General features: G+C 40.4%; 1 protein-coding gene across 6 annotated transcripts in view; it reads right to left on the bottom strand.

Annotated features, from left to right (window-relative positions):
- Positions 1–23,129, bottom strand: part of grik4 (glutamate receptor, ionotropic, kainate 4) — a 353,377-nt gene that overhangs the window by 47,143 nt on the left and 283,105 nt on the right. For all 6 annotated transcript variants that reach the window (XM_084949763.1, XM_084949764.1, XM_084949762.1 and 3 more), the window contains 3 exons: positions 14,712–14,873; positions 10,289–10,441; positions 9,292–9,396 (listed from right to left, as the gene is read on the bottom strand). In XM_084949763.1, the coding sequence (XP_084805889.1) occupies positions 9,292–9,396; positions 10,289–10,441; positions 14,712–14,873 (420 nt within the window). The remainder of the gene's footprint in view (positions 1–9,291; positions 9,397–10,288; positions 10,442–14,711; positions 14,874–23,129) is intronic.

Below are 23,129 nucleotides of genomic sequence, written 5' to 3'. Positions count from 1 at the left end.
GCGGGGGCAGCTAGAGTAATAGTGTTCTGAGAGATGGGTTGGGAGCAAAGAAAAGGGGAGGGGAGGTAAAAAGCAGATTGCCATAATAAACGCAGGAGCAGTGCTGACAGAAAATAAATAAATCCAATAGAAAACGGAAAGAAATTGTACGAGCACATCCACCCTTTAACGGGGGGAGGTATTTGTGTAAATAACACAGCTCAAATAGCTCCATGCAAATTGAAGTGGTGCCCACTCAGTATGTGTGCGTGTCCGAGAGTGAAAGCATGTGCCTTTATGCGTCTAGGGTATTCCAGGCACTCAGCATTCCCCTCAGATAAAGGGAAGCAGATGAGGATAAAAAGAGCCTCCTCTTACTTCATCACTTCCGTTGCCTCGCTCCATCTTTAAAGACCTTGACACAAGGACACACGGGGACTATAGTTTATTAAAAAAGCAATCTGGCTGTAAATGTTCGAATGATAATACAGGAAATTGGAAAGGGTCTACGGAGGCTGGTCTGGATGATTTAACAGTTTATTGATGATCTCGCAAAGATTCACTATATGTTCGGCGGGATGAAGAACCAAAAAAACAAAAAGATTAAAAAAAAAAAAGAAAATCAATATCCAAGATAAAGGAAGGCGCACAGCAACCGAGGACTGTTTATTTACATCAGCAAAACAAATGGTTTGAATAGTGGCTGCCACACATGAAACTGCGCGAAATGAGGCAAAATAATCAAAATAAATTTGACTGTTGTGCCAACAAAAAAAGAAATTGGTTCCATATATTTGGATCATTCACATCACTCCTTTTGCCCAATCGTACGTAATCTGCCCCGATTAGAAAGGCATGAGTTGGGGAAGTTACTCGGGGTTACCAGCTTGTGCAGATGCTCGGGCTGGTGGTGTTTCTGTTACCATCCATCCATTTTCTTCTATTTATGCAATTCAGGGTGGTAAAGGTGGGGCACACCCTGGACAGGTTGGCGATCTCTCACAGGGTCAACACATAAAGACAACCGTGGTCTATTTAGAATCATCAATTAACTTAACATGCATGTCTTTGTACTGTGGGAGGAAGTTAAGAGGACCCAGTGATAACCCACACAGACAGAGGGAGAACATGTAAACTCCACTCCACGATCTTGTGAGGTGACGGTTACTAACCACAGCACCACAGCACCGCCCGTTTCTGTCCCATCAGTTTTAACAATGAAAGGAAAGAACTCAATTTCTCAACATGTTTTTGAGTTATGTTTATGGTATGAGTCATGAAAACAATGGAGAGTTTCAGTCACTAACAGAGCGCTTCAAATTCTTTTGTTGTTCTTTGACCTTTGAAAAGCTGAGGCAGTTTCCGCTCAGCTCAAATACCAATACACAGCAACCTTGGAAGCCTTTTAAACGAAAACACACACACACACACACCTGTGTATAACTGTCAAAGTCAAATCCTGCATGCAAACTGTGCCAAGCAGCTTTGGACTCAATAATGAGAACAATTTGCCTCAAGTCATGCTGCAGTTGGCCTTTGGTCTTTCCCACTCATGGCCAGCGTGTGCAGGTCTAACATGCTCTTAACTGACTTCCAGCATCATTGTCTCTTTCAGCCACCACCTCAACAGTTTCTATTTCTTCCTCCCTTTCCTCCGCCCACCCCTCAGGTGGCTTCCACGCTAAAGAAGTGATTTAAAGCCTCCATTAAAAAGCTTAATGAGCAATATTCTTCCTTCCAAGAAGTCGCCAGGAGAGTTTGCAGCTCACCATGTGCATGTCGCACGCACAAACACATACAAATACGCAGGCTTGTGCAGCTTTTATAGCACCCTCTTCTGCATTCTCACATGCTCTCACACAACAGAGCCTAGCAGTAACAGGCAACAGCTTGCCTAATCCAAACTGCAATAATTACTCATTTTACAGCTTCCTCCAATTAACCAGCATGCTGCTGTCATTGAGCTCCATGCAGAAAATGAGGGCCAGTCCACAGAGGCTAGGGGGAGCTGGAGAGAGAGAGTGGCTGGACCGTAAAGTCAGTCTGTGCTGCAGTGTGTTTGTTTTGGAAAGGGTTTGTGCCCCCGCTAAACCACCATAAATGGTGGTGGGCTTGTTGTGTATGATTGTGTACAGAGCCAGGGAAGCGGGCAGCAGGGGATGGGACCAACCCCATCAATGCTTTCACATAAGCTCTCACAAAAACACACAAACACACAAGTATGAATAAAAAAGGAATGCATGCAGATGAAGACACGCAGGCACACTGGCTGGTGGTTGCTAGATCAGTCAGAGGTCCTACAGCTGCTGTAGCCCAGTATCATAAAAAAATGGGAACCGATCCTCCAAATGGCAAACTGCTGTAATCCACTTCAGCAGGAAACAGTGTCATCATTTGATGCTCCTGGAGAGAGAAGAAAGCAGCCGGCATTCAAAAGAACAGGTTGAGTCGCATTATCTATTTGTATATATCCAGATTGATAGTGTTTTACAGATTAACCCCGGTGTTCACACCATCTGGAGAGTACTCCCCCGGAAACATGTTCACGTTAAAATGCAAGCCAAGGAGTTCTTTGTGCTGTACTTCTTCATCTAGCTCATTACACAAGACCCACTGTGGAACAGGATTACCCCGTGTCTTAAAATGAAATGATTAGTCATTTCAGTCAGAAATATGGGTGGAGGTCATTGTCATTGCCTTTAATATTAGGTCTGGTAGAACAGGAATGAAAAAAAAAAACAGAGCCCCGGCTGTTATTTTCTGTGCAGATTATAATTTTACCGTTTCTGATTTTACAGCTTTGTCTTTGCCTCTTTTCTTTCTGTCCTATTTTTCTCTTGCGCGCCCTTTCTGTCTCATTTACTTTCTGCCTGTCAGTCTCTACCCTCATCGCTCATTTTTCCTCCCCTCTCGCCCCTCACCTGCCTCTCTCACCTCCTCTGAGCATTAGTGTTGGTGCCTCGGCCAGAACACGGACAAAGTCATGCCAACTTCACCATCATCGCTGGCCCACCTGGCTGCCGGCGCAGGAGCAGCTGGGAAATTTACTTTGCCTGCCAGGACTCAACAACAAATATTATTGCACGAGGCAGCCGCATCATATTCTGGAAATAGGGTAGGTTAACTGAACTGTCATGTGAAATGGTTTCAAGTTTTCAGAAATTACCAAAATGTGATCAAATTAAACTCGTACAGTTAACGCGCTCTGGGTGGAACACTTCTTAGCTCGAATCAGACTCATTTGGTCAAAATTGCTAAAGAAGCAAAAAGAAAACTATCTAGTTCTCTGACTTAAGGTTTGAAAGTAAAGTACTAATAAAGTGTAAACATTTGGAGTTTGACTAGTACTAATTAAAACCCAAAGTTGATGCAAATATTATTGTATAAGTTGGTTTTTTTTGTCTTTTAGAAGACAAAGAAAGAATGAGTACAGCCTCATTGTCATTCACTGCTACAGATGTGGAGGTCTGATGCATGGGTAGAGTATTTGATGTAAAAATAAAGCTTGATGAGTTTCTCCAAATCATATTAATCATGTGCTCCAGCACAAACGCTGATTACCACTCGAGTCAGAGCTGATAGTTTATCATTAGGTTATAAAATAATTCAGAAAACAAACCCCATTTAGTGACTAGGCCGACTGATCGGTAAATAGGACATAAAGACGTAAAGATAGATGTGCAGATGTACACTCATCCGAAAAGGTTTTCGCCTGAGCAATAACTTAAGCCTCTTTTCCAACAGCACCTACTCAGCTTGACTGTACTTGTCTCTGTTTGATTTTTAGGGTTTTCCAATCAGTGCAGGTACCTGGTACCAGGTACTTTTTTAGTACCTACTTGACCAGGAAACATGAGAGCGACTTCTTCACAAAAGTCAAACCCGCCATCTTTGAAACCCAGCAATAAGGGGAAATAGCTACACACAAACCAACACTGCAATCCAGCGACACGGTGCAGATGTTTACCATAAGCTCAGCAGCAGGTGAAACCATTGCCTCGATGTCCTCCGTTGTTGTGTTGTGTTTGTGTCATATGCAAATGATGTCATGGGACATTCAGGCTGCCTTGCTATAATGACCCCACCCACGTTGAGGTGGTACTCAACTGTAATGGAAAATGATCGAATGTAATGGAAAGCGTCTCACATCATTGCCGTTTGCAGGCATTTGATTATGCACAGCTCTCTTAAGGTCCCACCATAGCATTTCAATAAGGTTACTGCCTGGACTGGACCATTGTGGCACATAGATTCTTTTCTGTTGTAGATTTGCTGGTGTCCTGTTGCATGACCCCATTCAGTTGTCAGACAGATGTCCTCATATTTGACTCTAGAATGCTTTGGTATACAGACTGCAAGGCCCCCAGGTCCTGTGGCTGCAAGAAAAAACCCCCCAAATCATCACCCCCTAAATCACTATGGCTACATGGCTGCCAGTTGATCTGAGGTGTGTGTGTGCTGATACCCTGTGTTTGTGGCTCTGTGTATTATGGCTAAACATCTCTACTTTGGTCTCATTTGTCCAAAGGACATTTTTTCAGTAGTCTTATGGTTTCTTCAGATGAGAGGTAGAAGACACTTTTCTCCCGGCAGCCCTGGAGGCCTGTAAATTCTGAAATGTAGCTCTTGGGTTTTTTGCTGCTTCTCTGAACACTGCATAGTCTAACCCAAGGGTGAATTTGCAGGGATGTCCACAAGATTGTTAACACAAACTTGAATGCTCCACACCAACAAACACAGAGGTGCTTACTGATAATCAGTTAATTGAGTGCACTTGATTGGTAGGGCCCTGCTGCGACTTCTTAATTCGTATGGAAGCAACGGGGACAACAAGAGCAACAGGTAAGTAGATTATTAGTAGTTACAGTTATGTTGTTACTTGCGTTGAAACTGTGCTTCCGTTATCTGCAAGACAGATAGATGGATGGATGGATGGATGGATGGATGGATGGATGGATGGATGGATGGATGGATAGCAGCAAACTGTTCTAATGTGTGAAATGCCTGCCAGAGAAATTCAATTTGTGACAGTGATTGGCTGTAGAGTGTTGTGCCCCTAAGGAACTGATGATCACATGTTTGGGGATCTTCAGTGCAGCCACAGGACTGAGTGTGTGATGGGTGCCACTGGGTAAGGAAAGACGGAGGAAGCAGGGTAGAGAAATGGAGGCCGGTGGCTGTGCATATTATGCCTCATTGCTCTCTATTTCCCAACAGTGTTGGCTGATGCATGACATTCTTTTTTCTTTTCAGCTTGCATTTTAAATGAATGACCTCTCCCTAATGCACATTCATTGGCGAGACACAGTGTGGGCATCGTAGGCAATGCTGCTGCTATTCTATTTTTACAAAACAAAAGACCTGAAGTATCAACTTGTCATGTGCATACTGGTAAATATTCGGCTAAAACTGCGTGTGTAGGTGTGACTGTATGTGTGGGCAGCGGGCCACCTTGCTTATCTCTGCCAAGGCCCTAGCACCTCTGGTGTCTGCCTGGCTGAGGCAGCCCCAACCCAAAAGCATGTGGGAGGTGTTATTCAACAAATCAAACAACACCCCCCCCCCCCCCCCCCCTTCCCCCACCCCGTCTAACACTTTGCTTTTTCCCATTACCATAACTATAAAGCAGGGTCTTTATAATGCTTCTGGTTGAAATCATCACATTAGGCTTGATAGTATCCATCCTTCTGCTTGACTGGACTAGTGCCAGTCTAAAAAAAGGGGACATGAGGAAACACAGACAAGGTTAAAAAATGCAGATGGGCCACAGTGTCTGACTGTTTCATGGGTTGCCTGGATAAGATTGCCCTCACACTCAGACGGGAACTCAATCTCTGCTTTCAAGGAGATCTTCTCAACTAAAAGGGTCAAAAGATTTGAAGCGCTGTGAAATACGGTGAAGTCTCGTCTCTGTACTATCAAATCTGTCCCTACCTTATCAGTGGCAAAGCAGAGTAACAACAACTACTTAAAATGCTGTAGGTAAGAAAGGGAACAGGAGACATCGGCTGTCAAGATGAAATGTAAAATACTGAGTCCTGGCATCCAAAATAGGGAATACATAATAAGGGAAGATGATAGACTTTAAGTCCATTGGCTGAATAATACTGAGAGACAGTAATAGACAATAAGAGGAATAGAATAAAAGAATTATTGCTGCTGTATTTCAAAAATACTGAGCTGGTTTAGACATTGTTTTTTTTCTCAATGTTTTGATATGCCTGCTTTAGAATTCCAGCTACAGTACAGGCCATTAAAATATGATCCACGGGTCATGCATGTGTGTACATTTATGATCTGTTTATTAAACAAACACTTGCCTTTGCACTGACAAACCATGCCATATCTATATGTATTTCTTGCCCAGCACCGAAGTGTTTATGGATAAAAATACCCATTTTATTTTTAAAGGAAATGTCATGTCCCTGTATGCATCTATAAAATTTGACGCGCTATCATATATAAGCCATTTCATACACAGTCAGAACCTTTTAACTGTATTACGCACATTACTCAGTTTCCTACATGAACCACACTGCAGTGCCTGTTGCAAAACATCAGTGTACAAAACTATGAACTATACTTGTGTGTCTCATGTGAGAAGTGCTATCTTTGTAAATATTCTAAAGCCCAAAGTTACCAGGCTGCTACCATAAAAGCAAACATGACAACAGACAGATTCTCAAAACTTTTGCTGCTTGTGTGATGATGTTTGCCTTTGAATCCTTTCTGCCTCACATACAACCAAGATTTGTACCTGGGAGATCACCCACAGCTTTTTAATGCTGGTGACGGCTTGGCCCCACTGGGCATTTGGAGATGGAGCTGATGGATGGGAGGGTACAGTGGGCTATCAATTTGCTTGAATAAACTTCCCCCCAGCAAGTCTTGAATTTGAAACAGTGTTTTTGTTTTTCCCTGCTTTACCAAACACTTGGCCAGGGGTTCTTTATCGGGCAGGCATAAGTAGACAAATTTTATGAATTTCAAATTCATTTTAATATTCAGACATTTTTTCCAAAGATAAAATGTACTGGGGTGACAGTTTTGATTATAGGATTTATGGCTATCCAAACTTTTTGAACAGGTTTTAAAATGAGACTCTGGAGAGTAACAGTGAACATTAATATGATTGGTCAGCAGACAGAAAAGGACAAGAGTCAGTGTTCTGCATTTTCCCATTTCTGACAAATAGATTAAAAAAGACCGCTTACGCTGTAGAAAATTAAGAGCCATATAACAAGACTGGTTATAAAAGAAACTTATCCTAAAACCTCTTTATGGGGTTTTAAAAATTCCTCTTTGCAGGAACAAACAGTTGCTGCAAGTCAGATATTAGAGATCTGAGGCCTAATGCTTTCAAATTTGGTAATCCTTCAGATGAAGCATCAAAAAGCTCTGCTATAACATCTTCAGCCCCTGAATAATAGATATAGAACATAGCTCAAATGCACCAGAAGCTGTGTTATCCATTCATTAACAGACCATATTCAACGCTGCTAAAAGCTTTTCATCACTTACATTTGATTACTGACTCTTTTTATTCTTTGTAATCCCTGTAAATGTCCTTTATCTATTAGGAACTATATGAAATGATGTACCCAGGCATACACTGAATTGCCCACGGAGACTACTTTCCGAGACTGTGTGAGGTGGCTCAGGGTAAAGTATGGACTTAAATACCTGCTTATGTATGTAGTTTGTTTTAAAAAGATTGCTGTCTACTTCCAGTGCCCACTGTTTTCATGGTTCTGGGTCTTGGACCCTGATTCTGTTTGATTTTTAGTTCACTTTCATACTTCATACTTGAACATGATTTTGTATTCTGAGTCTTAAGCTCTTAGTTTCAGCTTCGATTTTTCTTATAGTTTTTGTCGACCATGTGTTGTCTCTAGCTTTACTTCCTGTCTTTTACCTTAATTGTGTTCAGCTATGGTTAGTTTCACTCCTGTTTTCAATTCCCTTGGTACCTCATGTGTATTTACAGTATAGCTTCAGTTTGCATATTGTGCATCTGTTCTGTCATTCCTAGTGTGTTCCCTATGTGATTTCCCTACTTTATTCCTGGAATTCCAAGTGTTTGAGTTTATCCTTTGGATTTGAGACTGTTTTCCCTCAGTTTCTGGATTCATTTCTTTTGATTTTTTTTTTAAATGTAATCAGAGTCAATAATAGCTCTGCTACTTCCACATACTCCCAGCCTATGTTTGGTGTAACGTGCTACTGTAATCCCACAACATTTTTCAGTAGTTCAGTAATGTAACACATTACTGTTGTAAATTTAGTGATAAATACAGTAGTTACAGGTATGTTGTTACGTGCGTTGTAACGGTGCTTCAGTTATCTGCAAGGTGGACAGATAGAATAACAGATAAAAAAAATCTAGCTTTGTTTCCCCCTAAATTTTGCTTCTTTTCTTCCTCAGCACTTGAGTTAATCACTTGATTTCCGTTCCTATGCAGGGAGAAGGAAAATAACAAGTGGTCTACAGCTTTTGAGGAGTGGAGATATGGTCATTAGGTTTATTTTTACTGCACAAAATACCGTGATGGTGAAATCCAAACTGCACCCAAGGCAAACACCTACATAACACTGCTAACAGAACTTCGGCTGGTTTTCAACTTTGCTTTGAGTTCTCGGTTTTGTATTCGTCCACAAAGAAAGATCACGTTTAGCCTCAGGTTTATATTGTTAACTGGTAATTTTGTAACAGTTACATTTCAGATATTTTTTTTAATTGATCCATATGACATTAGTATTGGCATATATATAGCCATGTTTCTAAAACTAATAATAAAAAGAGCAGGAGCTAAGCTTACTTTAAAGGTGACATCTGTGGTTACCTAAATTTATTTCCCACAAAAATATGATTGTTTCACCTTCAAAGAGGCACGCCTAGTATTTACTTTTGTCCTCTGGAACCTCAACCTTTTGCAAGTAGGATAATGGAGAGTGTTTGCTCCAAGAGATGTCAGCTGAACAAGCGTTATCACAGCTCCCTGCTGCACAGTTGCCTTACTGCTATAAAGACAACTGAAACATTTGCCCAAAGTACTGCTCTACTGGGAACAGGACTGTGCCGGAGCGCTTTGTGTTCAGCAATAACATTTATATTATAGCCAGTGTATATCTAAAGAGCAAATCTGTGTGGGTCACTAAAGAAATAATAAGAAAACTGTGTATAAATCTTTTTAACCAATCTCACGAACATTTTACCACCGCTAGGAAGTGCTAGTGTTAGCTGAACCTAAACCTATTTAATCTAAAGAAAGATAATTTCAGCATCAGATCTGTGTGATGGAGGTACTTTACCTGCCTTAGGCCGTCCTTGCTGTTCTGCATGATCCTCAGGGCGTAGTTAGACCGCTGTCCTTTGCTGTTGAATTCAATGTGCCCTGTTAGACCTTCCAATTCTACCTATCCAACAAAGAGACGGCACACATGTTAAAAGATATCCCGTCTGCTTCCCTCTCGGCGGTACCTATTGTGAATATGACTTGAGGTTACTTTACTGCTGCTGTCTCTGTATGAGCCGCCTGAGCACTATTTGTCATATTTAAAATAAGAATATGGAGACAAGCTGGTAACAGTTTCAATTTAGGGCAAAAAAGAAGAGTGATTAGTTGTGTCCTCTTTCTCAGAGTGAGAAAGACAAATGGTCTAATATCGAACACGTGTCACATTTAAGTATTTCAGTCACTTACAGTCATTTCGCCCTAACAGGAAAACACATTTTATTCCCTGACAGCACATCTTTATCTCTCCTCCACTGTGTCTCAGTATAATGTAGAGATGAGATAAACTGACCTAGTCGATAGGGAGCATATCGTTAAAGAAGAAGACAGCACGGACATTATCTGCTGTCGGTAAAAATATCTAGACTTTAAAATATCCAATTAGCATGCAAAGAAAGATATAAGAAAAGCAGTAATGAAGAGCTCAACAAGTATTATCGGACAAGCTACTTTTTGGGGACAGCCTCAGTGACTTCCAGGAGTTTCTGATGCTTGTCAAGAGTTGACGAAACAAAATTTGTGAGCTTTAGAGTTTTGGCAGTACTTCTCAATGTATTACAAAACTGTCATATGTTTACTGACAGCAGATAAAAGTGAATATTAGAGGTGCTGGTACATGAATTTTGTTAAATTATTGGACAGAGCCACCTAGCTGACTGATGACTGTACCAATGCCCTTTCCTAACTCTAGGAAAGAAAAAAATCCAGATTTTTCCAAAATTTTCAAGCATTCCTTGAAACTAAGCTTGGACAGTCTTGTAATCTCAATCATTCTCCAGCAGAAGCAGCCTTACCATCCTCAGGTAATTCATGAGGCTGGTGCCGTGCTCCCAGATCTTGGAGGACTTGCAGGAGAGCTGAGTGGCTCCGACGTTCTGGCTACGGTTCAACTCCTGGACCGCTGCCACCACAGCGTATACCGCATCAAAGAGCAAAGCTGACGAGAGCTGCAGAGGCAGAGGGAAGGAGGCAGGTGAATGTATTATGCATACTCACACACACACACACACACACACACACAAAGCTGCAAAAACCCAAAGCACACAAACTACAAGCGTAATATATCAGCGGTTAGTGGTTAGCGAGGGGTTAACCCATCCCTCGTGTGGCAGCAAGATTATTCCATTAGATCATTAGAAAGACTCTGATCTGCTGACAGCGTTGAAAATCATCTCTCTCTCCCTCCATCTCTCGGAGAGACTCTGTCCTTCCTGCTCTTATCCCCAATGAAGCTGGCACACCCTGACCATTCCAATTACTGCCTGCCTCTCTCAGTCTGGGCCAAAAAACAGTGGGAGAAGCAGCTTTTCCTCTCATCTCCTCTGTACAAACAGCCTCAAAGTCACCGCAACAGCATCCTGCTATGTACGTTTTATTAAAATGCACGCTGCTTTGCATTAGATTCTCGGTAAAATCCCAAGCCTCAGTGCTGTACATCTGTGTAATGGAACTACAGATTAAACTGATGCTGATAGAAGGCTGAGGGGGATGGTGCTGCGCAGTAAATCTGGGAGGCCAAACAGAACTAAACAGCCATTAAACAGCACAACTCTGATGCATTACACAGCCTTGAATTGACTAATGCTTTTGGCAAATTAAAGGCACCGTTCACCCCAGGATTGCCTCCTACATTTTACATCTTTCAAAAAATAAAATGAAATAAAAATTAAACAATGCACAAACCTTTTTTTGTGAGTTGTTTCACAATTATATTATTTTTACTATCTACACCTATCCTCCCACCCTCCAAAAAACTAAAAAGCTAACACTGCAGATCACCTGATGGGGATGTAATTAATGTATCAATGATCATCTTGTCATGCTGTTACAAGCACCATCATCTGTAGAGTGATATGATTGGAAGGTGTGGTTCAGCAGCTTCAGGCCAAATATAAAGAATTAAAGTTGAGTTTGGGGTGAGCTGGCTCTTTGAGACTGTGAGGATATTACAGCGTCAGGTTTATGCTGTTTAAGTTCGACTTATCTTTGTGGTGGGAACCAAGGCCAGGCTGCTAAGTCAACATGACAATGTGAATGTATTACACTCGTATCTATAAATATCTTCAATTTTGTGAGCCTTTACTTTACAGGAGGAGACTTTAGTGCTGCAATTGTGTACAGAAGACAATATTGTTGCTACACATACTGATGTTTCCTCAGTTCGTCTCCATTTATATTGTTGTACAAGGAACTGTACTGTGAATTTGATGTAAAGCTAATAATATGTTGGCATTTACCCATCTGTGTATCTTTGGGGCGCCGTTTGTAAAGTGAAACATGCTGAAATTACCGGCAACATTTTTCCACATTTAGCGCAAAACCTTACAAAAACGTGTTTTCAAGTCATTTTTAAAAAAAATATTTAGTAAATTTGTACCTTTTCATATTTAAAACACAATCTTAAATGTTAAATCTAAATATTATATTTAAATCTAAATGTTAAATCTAAATGTTACAGGAAACTAAATATTTAGTCAACATTTCGTAAAGCTTTTATTTTGGTATTTCCGTTGATCCGTGCATGTTAGCTAAATATTTAGTTTCCTGTAACATTTAGATTTAACATTTAACATTTAGATTTAAATATAATATTTAGATTTAAATATAATATTTAGATTTAACATTTAGATTTAACACTTAAATTTTCGATTTAAATTTAACATTTAGATTTAACATTTAAAATTGTGTTTTAAATATGAAAAGTTACAAATATTTTACTAAATGTTGTAAAAAATGACTCGAAAAAACATGTTTTTGTAAGGTTTTGAGCTAAATGTGGAAAAATGTTGCTGTTAAATTCAGCATGTTTCACTTTACAAACGGCTCTTGTTTCTCTCACTTTCTTACCACATCTTTCTTTTCTCTTTATTCTTTAAGAGTAACTTTAATCAGCAGGCTATAATTACATGAGCTGAACAACAGAACATATCAGCAGCTTCTGAAATCTGTGCTTTTTTTAATGTCTTAGCCAATAACACACAGAATTATTGCATTTCCACGCTTTGAAGGCAGCTGTCATGAATTTTTTCCTTTTTTTTTTGTCATTTCCCAATGCAAATGATGACTTCAGACCTAAAGGAACAAACTTGGTCTTAATTTCTAAACCTGTAAATATTGAAGTGGGGTTTTATGGTCTACCTCAGTACCTAACAGTCCAACTTATGAATGCTGTTTTGACAGTTTGGACCTGTAGGCTTCTTCTAGTTATACTCTGTTTGTATATAAATGAGCTGCACTCTCTAATGAAAAATTCTATGTGCGGTTACTTTAATCAATACTGATGTGAGACTATAAATATCAATTGCGAGATGTTTGAATGCAGCACAATTTGTCTCCCACGAAACCTTCTTCTCTTATAAACTTTCAACCTATCTGCCTACATTTCCTCTGATGATGTGGTGCGTGCCTTTATCTTTAAATGCATCAGTGCAATCTAACACACATATAGGTCAGCGGCTGCATTTGTTGTTTATAAGAGAACGTTTAAAAAGACAGCATATTACGCATGTGCATGTTTAAACGGGTTAATCACGTTCTTGCTCCCATCAGCCTTTAGTCTCTCTGGTTATTAGCTAATTAGCCACAAGTCCTAATTGCTGCAAGCCTAGTGAGTATCCGAGTGACCCACTGCACACAGAAGCATTTTTAATGCTAGTTCAAACTGTTCTTAACCTATTTCACCATCCAATTTGTTTGAAGCAAAAACGGGGTGATGGGTGTTTGTTTCATTTTTTAATGTCTCTTCACTTCAAACAGAAGGGATTCATTCATTAATCTGACTTTACTGAATATCTGGCTCCTAATGAAGCCCCCGAGCAAACATAAATCTGCAGTAGTGGCAGTCTTTTTGCATTCAGGTGGGTTATTCTTATTAAAAAAACATTTACAAGGATCAAAACAAATCTGCATTACAGCTTTTCTCAATACTGAGAATATATTGAATTCAGATATATAAATTACATCACTTTTTAATATTATCTTTAAGCTTTTTTTTGTTTAAGATGTAAAAATACATGAAATTATTTAATTCAGTTAAACTTTATTTACATAATCCCAATTAACAACAACTGTTACCTCAAGGGGCTTTATGATATAGGCTACAAAACCCTACAATGTTAAACCAAGCAAAAAGAACAACAATCAGGTAACCCTGTATGAGCAAGCACTTAGCAACAGTGGGAAGAAAAAACTCCCCTTTAACAGGAAGAAACCTCTTTGTTTTACTTCAAAGCTAATGAATGATGAAAATCCAAACTTTGATTTGTTATATCAACAGTGTAATGTGACGTATATTCATCTTTTCCCGGTAAAAAATTCTGCAATAAGCTTTTTTTGTTGGTTTTTTTGCTATTATCCCAGAGCAGAAGTTTAGTCTAATAGCTGGTGCACTTGTACTACTTACTCTGTGAAGTTGCTTTTAATGAGAGACACTATTGAGCAAATGTGGGAGAGTGTCTAGCCTTAAGAGGGATTACTGGGTAGTCAGAGAATAGTCATAAATTTTAGTCTCATAAACAGGCGCTAAACCACAAACAGATAGCGCTCATGTTTGTGCAGGGCATTTACAACACTGTATTTAGTGAGTCTGATGTAAAGAAAACTCGATAAGCCATGTCGTAAAATATGTCAGAGTGTAGTAATAATAATAATAGTACGACATGTTCAAGCATTTGCGTCGCTATTTTGTGGCCCCTGCTGAGCCGGCATGAGATTTAAACGAATCTGCAATCACCTTCAGTTTACACATACGCAACAAGGCTTTTTTTGTAGTCACTCATTCACACAGGTATTGCACACTATTTTAAATGTTGAGCTACAGAGACCATTTAGATGAGAACAGTGGCTGATTTAAGCGGGGATGCTGTAAAGGTAAGTAGCTTTTCCTGTGTGCATTTCTTCTGAAGAAAATTCAACAAGGAAGATGCCATTCTAAAGGTAATAAGGAGGGCGTCAAATGCTGCTAATGAGCTGTCTGGGAAACAACAATGGCCTACAGCAACACCTGAAATTACAGCACTTACCTGAGTGAATGCTATCCCTGTATATTTCTCCTAGTATTTTGGAGGTTTCTGTGACTTCAGTGTTTTAATTGGTAAGTTTGTGATAGAGAAGTATGCTGGAACAACTAATTATCTTTTAATTTGGACTGAATTATTCTTCCTGTAACTTCGGTCTTCACTGTAAATAACGTCATGTATTTGTGTTGTGTGAACTAACCGGTGTGCCGGCGAAGGGTGCGTGGTCACAGTTCTCTTGCCAGGAGCGGTTGAGGCTTAGCGCAAAATCCTGGAAGAAGGGATGAGTTTTGTTGAAGACGGAAAAACCAACTATGTTGACTCGCTGGTCCGCCACGTCGTCCAGTTGGAGTAAAGAGAATTCCTATAGGGAGAAAAGAGAGTAAGGCACAAGATTATGGGCTCCGCTTAGCCATGAGCTGTCATACCCTGCTACAGTCTACCATAATCTGTTTAAATTACACCAATGATATATTGAATTATTGTCAAGGTAAAAAAGGGCATCTGTTCACTCAACAATTTTACATCCGATTTAATCTGTCCGATTCACATTTCATTAACTGCAATTATTCCGGTTGATTGACATGAGAAAGCTGCAGCAATTTGTTCAGAGCCACAATTTTACCGAGCAGCGCTGCACAACACCCATGGATTTTTTCTCCCACTGGCTGTAAAAATGTACAGGTATGAGTGCCAGACTGCAAAGCTTATGGGTTACAATTAGAGAGACGGACAGACAGAGAAAGACTCGGGGAAAACAACAAAGGTCACAGAGACCAATAATTGAGATAGAAATCCATGACATATTGAAACCATCCAGGTTGGGAGGAGAGGAAAACACAAGTCGTTTGTTATTTGGCTCTTTTGCTCCAGGGACAAGTTGTTTTCCCGCTTCCTGGGGAATACGAGACAGGGGGCAGGGTGAGACGGAGCTGAGGAAGAACAGGGGAGAGAGAGGAGGTGGGGGCGTGACTGAGGATGGATGTCTCCTGAAGGTTAATAGAGGTGTCAAAACCCAGTACCCCACCTCAGGTGGCAGCCTTCACCTTCCAGCCCTTTGTGCCATCTAACTTGTGACAGCCAGACCAAGCCCAGTCTACCTCTGTGCCTGCCACCAAGACAAGTGTGAAGAAAAGAGAAGTTTGAGGGGATGGTGAGTGGGTGGGGCAGCATGTGACACTGGGAACAAATGGCCATATGGTGTCTGTAGAAATGGTAAATACACTGCAAGTAAATAGAAATAAAAGAGCAAAATATGTATGTAAATGCAAGAATGCAACAGCAGTGGGCAAACAATTACGTGCCAATCAAAAATAATGATAAAAGCTGCTAACTATATCCCTTGAGGCAACCTCCTGCTATGTAGTAACTCAGCTCATGTGTGGCATCAGGACTTGGTAAAAATCTTCTTAAAAAACAAACAAGCATAAATAAACAAATAAATGAAAAAACAAAAAGCTTTATGGGCTCCCGGAGATATCAAAGCTTACAAATTCTGAAGCGCAGAATAACAGCAAAATGAAAAATGTGAAAATGGATGAGAGGGGATTAGGAAAATCAGATAATGGACGTTCAGACAAAAAAAGAGTGAATAGGCCAGTGAATTAAATAACTGATAAGAAGGTAGGTGGAAAAAAGCTCTTAGACCAAGAGAAGAACCAGCATGAATCACTCCACTCTGAAGACACTGGTGGTTGACTGCAATGACAGAGACACACTGCAGGGAAGGAAGACGGAGTATATTTAACCTTTAAGTGGAAGGCTGATTATTCCTATTACCAACCTTCCAGGAACCAGGAAATCCCAAATGTTTTGTTATGCTGGTGTACGGAAGTGGCGGCTGATAAAAACAAGCAACACTGATAAACACTGATAATAAAAGTGAGAGCTTAACTCTTTAGAGTGTGAACCATGAATAACAATGTTCTGAAATATCTTTATTTCTACCTCCTGACAAATAAAACTCATTACATGTACGTCTTCTTACATTTTTTTCATTTCTAGAGCTGGGGGAAAAAAAATCAGACTGATGATGTGAAAATTCAGTCTCGGGCAGCAGAAATCATAACTGTGAGTAACAGCTTCCATAAAGTTTAATTGTAGTAGGGAATCATTCTCGTTAGGAATATGATAAGATGGTTTATCAGGTATATACCGATCAGCTGCTCATTAACACAAATAGCTATCAACCAATCACATGGCAGGAATTCAGTGCATTTACATATATGTAGACCAGGTCAGGATGACCTGCAGAAGTTAAAAATAAGGATCAAAATGGGGGAAGATGGGTCATTTAAATGACTTTGAATGTTGCTGGTGCCAGACAAGCTGGTATTTCAGAAAGTGCTGGGATTTTCCAGCATAATCATGTCCAGGGTTTGCAAAGTAAGGCCAGAGAAAGAGTAAATATCCTGTGGTGGAAACTCACTGGGTGAAAGTGGTTGATTCCAGAGGTCAGCTGAAAGGAAGGTAACTAAAATAGTGACTCCTTAGAATCACAGTATGCAGAAGAGCATCTCTGAACATACAACACATCAAACCTGGCAGCAGATGGGCTACAGCAGCAGAAGACCACATAGGGTGCCACAACAATTTACATGGACTCACTAAAACTGGACAACAGAAGCTTCGATAAACGTTGCCTGGCCTGATGGAAGAATCAGCATTTGAATTCTGATGGCTGCTTCCTGCAAAAAAACATGACTTTAAAAAGCTCAGATCATCTCAAACGACTTTCTCGAACATGAAAATAAGCTCACTTTACTGAAACAGCCTCCACAGTCAGCTGATCTAACAGAGCACCTTTTGGATGAACAGAACCTGGAAATTCATGGATGCGCAGCTGACAAATGTGCAGCAGTCGTGTGCTGCTGCCACGTCGATATGGACCAAAACCTTTGACGAATGTTTTCAGCACCTTGTTGAATCTATACCATGAAAAATCAAGACAATTCTGAGGAAAAAGTAGGTTCAACAAGGTGTACCTGATGAAGTGGATGGATATGGACTATAACAATATTTAGAGAGTTTGACTTCTCCTTCAAGAAATACAGCTTTTTCAATGTTTGTTTACAAAACTACACGGTGAAATAACATAAGCAGAGGAGATAGCAGGGCGTTGTTTGGCTGTTGTGTGCGGTGAAGTGTTTGATAAGAGGTGTAATGATTTATATGTTTGTTGAATGCTTTTGTTAACACACTAACTGAAGACAGCTCCTGCAGTTTGTGTTTACAGTCCTGCATTTCCATCACTATGCAAGCACACTTTATTTGCTTAATTCCACCCTGACTAGATTGTTATTCATCTTGGCCCAGTATGACTTTCAAGTTGCAGAGCGTGAAACACATTTAAAATCGCCTTATTAGAGGATGTAGCACTGAAGTTTAAGGGGCTTCTAGCTGCTCTTGAACTTCAGGAGACAATCCTGTTAATGAGTAGAATAATGGTCTAATGATCTTGTTAGGAAAGAGACTGCCTGATCTTTAGTATCTATTGAATTTCAAAACATTTAACTCAGAGAAATTATTAGCCTGGCTCTCATAAGTTTGCATTTGACTTTTGAATACATACAGTGTAAAATGGTCATACAGTAAAAGTGGATTTAATTGCAAGGCTGGAACTAAATATACAGTCCTGAAAGTCCAGGGGAAGAAGAGGAGAGCTAAGACAGGGATTACATGTTCCTCCGCAAAGCCTGAGGAATACTTAATCCCTGTCTCAAGTTTAACATTGCATGTAATCATGGCAGGAGAAAAGTCTCCTTTGAACCTATTCTTTATTTATTCATTCATTAATATCTTTAGAAATGTAAAAAAAAGTTTAAAGCCGCAGCATTATCGATTCCTGTGCATTCCATTAAATACATGAGCTTTTCTTCCATCTTCAGCAGGCCCTTTTGGGGCCTCATAAGCCTTTGGGGACTGTCCATATAATTACTGGTTAAGTGTACTTTAATAGATCATTAGAGTCAGAGCTGTGCAAACGAGCCTATCATTAAACATGCCCCTCAAGGGTTCCTGATTGCATGCATGTGCATACACACGCACAAAAACAAACTGGAGAGCGCATGAGCATGCCCACACACAGGAAAATGAAATCCCTATAATTGAGCAGCAAACACACACGTAGTCACTGAAGACTAAGGTCACAAAAATATCCCGAGGCAGTGTCTGAAGAAAACTGGTGTGCAGCATTTGTGGGCTTTCAGGGCACAGACGCTGACACTTTGCACATGCAAATTCAAACACACAGACACACGGGGAATTGTGATCCCATGACTTCAGAGGACATTACACAGGCTTGCATTTATATTTCCGAAGGCCTAACGTAACCCCGAGCCGTTATTGATTTATATTATGGATTTTCTCCCCATAACACATGTTTTTGGATACGTGTTACGGGGACGCACAAGCACACACTAAAGCCCTGCACGCGAGCACATCTTGCATGGCAAATAGTTGGTGTGAAATGGGCAGTGCTTAGCATTTGGTTCCCAGCAGTGGGAGAACAAAAAAGGCAGAGCTGGAGGGTAGAGGAGAGCAGTAGAGAAACCAACTGTCACCACCGAGGGGGTGAAAAAGCCGGCCGAACAGAATGATGATGAGGAGCAAAGAGAGAGAGAAAAAGAGTGAGAGAGCTAGAGGTTGAATCAATGGAGAGGGAAGAAGGTGAGAGATTAGTTGGCACAAGTGAGAGCTTAAAATGCACTGGCGGGAGAGAGAGAGCGACAGAGCGAAGATGAGAGGTGGGAGTGCGAGGGTGTAAGAGTGCAAGGGAATGACAGCCTGGCCGAGGGCCCCTGACACCGGCTGTCACCTGGAGATCAATCAGCAGTCGGGACCCGAGCCAACCAACCAAAAACTGTTGCTTCACCTCCTCAATTCTCACCCTTTTCCCTCTGAAAACCCTCCCAATCTAGTCGCCCCTGTCTTATCTACCCTTTATGTGCAACTCCTTTTTTATTCTCTCAGTTTCTCTTTCATCATTTTAGATGGTTTTTCATATCCTTTGGCTTTCAACGATTCCTCTCTCTTTTCTTTTTTGGTCTTTTCACATAACTGGACCATTCATACATGCACACATGCACACACACACACCTACAAAAATACCCAAATGTGTGACCACTCAGTGTTCATAACAATGAAGTCAGCGAATAATGAGATCCCAGGAAGGTTGATGGTGCTTATAGGTGGACACCCTGTCAAGAATCCTATTCCTCCTTCTCTGCCATCCGCATCCATGCACAGACATATTCCTTTGCAATGAAAGCTTGTATGAAACCGATAAGTGAATACGGAATTGAATCAAAAACTTCTTTAAGTCAGTCAGCATCCTTCAGGTCCTCGCTCATTGATCACATCTCCCTAAACGGAACAGAAACGCTGAGATTATATCGATTCTTTAGGCACCAGGGATCTCCGCTGATTTGGGATGCATCTCTGCTACACGTGGTACAACACCGTGTTACTGAAACGCCGATATCTCTACCAGAAATGTGAAGTTGTTAGATAAGCCTTTCAAATGCAAGTTTGGCTATATAGAGACTTTTGTATGCATGCTGTGCAGGGAATGTTAAGGAATGAGTGCTGCTTCAATATTGTCACTTTTTTTTCCATATGCTGAATAAGAAAGGTCTCAGCATTTCAATGAGCTGGAGTCATCTGAACATTTTGTCTGTTTGAAAAACTTCTTAAAAGAAGTTAAAAGTGGCATTAAAATTAATGGAGTTTGCTGAAGTTGAGAAGTACCGGTCACTGGCGGCAGACAGGAATGCAGCAATAATGGCAAATGAGTCAGAACAATGAATCGCAGTCACACGTTCACTGACTCACCGGATTCTACATAAATTAAATGAGTTTTAAGGACTGTCGCACAAGTAGATTAAATGTTTCGACTCTTACTAAGCAGAAATACAGTCTAAATAAATAATTTTTGGCTGTTTGAGAGCAACACAACATCACAATGAAACACTGGCAACCAGTAAAGTTGATGTTTCAAATCTGCTATCAAACAGAAAACTATCTGCACATCCTGTAGAAGGATAAAATTAGGATTTTTACCCCCCTTATTTGTGTCACCTTTATGAATGGAGACAGTTTTTCTGGCCTGAAATATTACCTCAAAACTTCATGGTCGACCAGAAAAGTTAACGAAAACTCAAAATTTTATGCGTCAAATGACTTGGTATGGTATTCAGAAACAATTGGTAAGTTCAGAAACAATTCATTCGTGTGTTTTTTCTTTCTTTTTGTTTGTTTCTCAAATTTTTATTTCATCCATTTGCAGCAATTTTAGCTTTGCATGCCTTTGGCTCACTAGCCGTCATTTTGTTGCAGTAATCTGCCAATGTTTACTTTTTTTTGCAGAGGGAAAATTGCTCCAGTCAAGCAGCATGCACAGGGTATGGTACTGCACTAGAAAGCAGACTGATAGCCTTTCTTGTTTTTGATCTCACTTATCAGAGACTGTGCCAAAGCATATGGACTGGAGGGGCAACCAACCTTGACAAGGGGGTATTTGGCTCAGCTCACTTTGCTATTTCATTAACAACAAATTCAAGCACAGACAATCGACTTTAAACCACATCAATGAACTGGTAATGAATTACAACCATACACACACAGCACGCTCTCACACTCTATCCTTGACATATTTCCAGTTTTTTTGTAGTTTTTGAGTGAGGTCATCCTTTAAAACTAGCTGCACAACCTGAAGAATGACTTTGTTACTTCTCAAAATCTGACTTGCTTAGGCCCAAACAAAATCAGGGTCCTTCTCCTGCTCAGTCATGCTTATGCTATTGTGTTCATCACCATTATGCTATAAATTATCTGACAGCAACAGGTAACATTATTCTTGAAATGGCAGAGACTATGTTTAATTTGGCAATAACAACAAACACAGAGTTACCTGGTTATCAAGTAGTAATATTCAAACTACCAGCTTCTACCACTATGCTAGCTATGCTAACTGCTAGTCCCCTGATTCTGACTCCATCAGGTCAACAAAGCTGGATGCACTAGGTAATTAAAGTTTCCTGTCATGTGATGCTAGTGGAAGTTATGTTGTTTGAATATCTCTCCCTGACACTTAAGGTGAGACCATTATCACTTACCAGCTATTTAGCACAATATTTTATCATTATTTTCTTCTCCATTCAAAACTATCTTGGGTATTTTTCCCCTTTCTTCTTCTCTTTTGTCCTTTCTTTTTCAGCTCCCAGAAGGTTCACTACTCCTCTTTATTAAGTGGCTTTTTTGTTGACATTAGCTTTGTTTAAACAGACCATTTGCAATGGGTGCTAGTAGAATAAGGTCGGTCTCCCTCAGGGAGCTCAGGTCTATCCCCCTATGCAAACTTTGAACATTGGTGCTCCTGTAGTTTGTCAACTTTCAGGGCCCCCCACTGGTTTGGGGGCCAAGCAGTTACCTGCCTTACCTGGCTGCAAGCAACACCTCTTGCTGGCCCCTGTGGCCGGCACACAAGTCTGCCTCTTACCTCTCTTACCTGATACAATGACTAAAATACTCCCCAACTACCACATTTCTCACATCTTTATGTCTCTCAAATGTTTCTCTCTTTGACCAAAACACTTCAAATTCATATTTGTCTGTTCATGATACTAATTTCCACGATTCCTTTCTCTAATTTCTGCATTCATTTACTCATCTTAATCTTTTCTTCTTCTTAGTAAGTCTCCGATTTGGCTTCTTAAGTTGACTCTTTACTGTTGAGACCAGTGTTTTGTGGGTAGAGCTGAATAAAGACACTGGTTTATGACCTGTGAGGTGTCTCTTTCTCAGGACAGAGACTGTGATGTGCTTGTACTCTTGTGCAGGTGGGCATTGGGACATTCCACTTCTCATTCTGTCTGGTTAGAGGCGGTTTTACGTTGTCTGTGAAGGGAGCAGTAACAAATCAAATTTTTTGGCTTTCATTCCTTGGAACAAGAATACTGTGAGAGTTTGAGAAGAAGGGTGCTTTTTTAAACTTCTCAATTGTATTGCTTCTTCAACCAGCAATTGGACCAGCAATTCAAAGACTTTTTCTAATGATGATTTCACTTTCTAACGTGATGAACTTGCACTAAGTCACACAATGTGCCACTGGAGTGAAAGCTGAGTACATTTTGCATTAAATCATATGACTAATAATAGATGAGTCATCATCCTGGACAGGTCATCAACTTAAAACAGCACCACAAGCATTAACAGGCTTGATCTGATCTCATAAGTTAAGCAGGCAGCTTTATGGCAACACCGTCCAGATCAGTAGAGTGTATGTTTAGCCTTTTAACTAGCTCAAAAGCTAGCTTCCAGTGTGACTGCTCTGCTTTGTGGTGAGGAAGCCAGTTTGGGGGAAAAAAATATGATTGATCCGATGATTTAACAGACCCAAAAAGTTCAGACTAAGAGTTGAGGTCTGAGGGCAGCTGCGGAGCAGTGTCATATATCTCTCCGGGTCTTTTATAAAGACCTCTTTTTATACACTGTTGGTTAAAAATGTTGATCAGTGCAGTTTCAAGTAGGCATGTGGCATTTACCAAAGTTTCTCCGATGCTAAAGGCTTCATTTTTTCTGCTCTGCAAAACGCAGATGAAGTCAGAGCTGTCAGCAGTGA

The sequence above is a fragment of the Perissodus microlepis genome, chromosome 14 (genome assembly GCF_051167445.1).
Source record: "Perissodus microlepis isolate ML-2025 ecotype Zambia chromosome 14, ASM5116744v1, whole genome shotgun sequence".
NCBI lineage: Eukaryota > Metazoa > Chordata > Actinopteri > Cichliformes > Cichlidae > Perissodus > Perissodus microlepis.
Note: the sequence above shows the minus strand (reverse complement) of the source record. Positions and strands in the feature narration are given on the sequence as shown.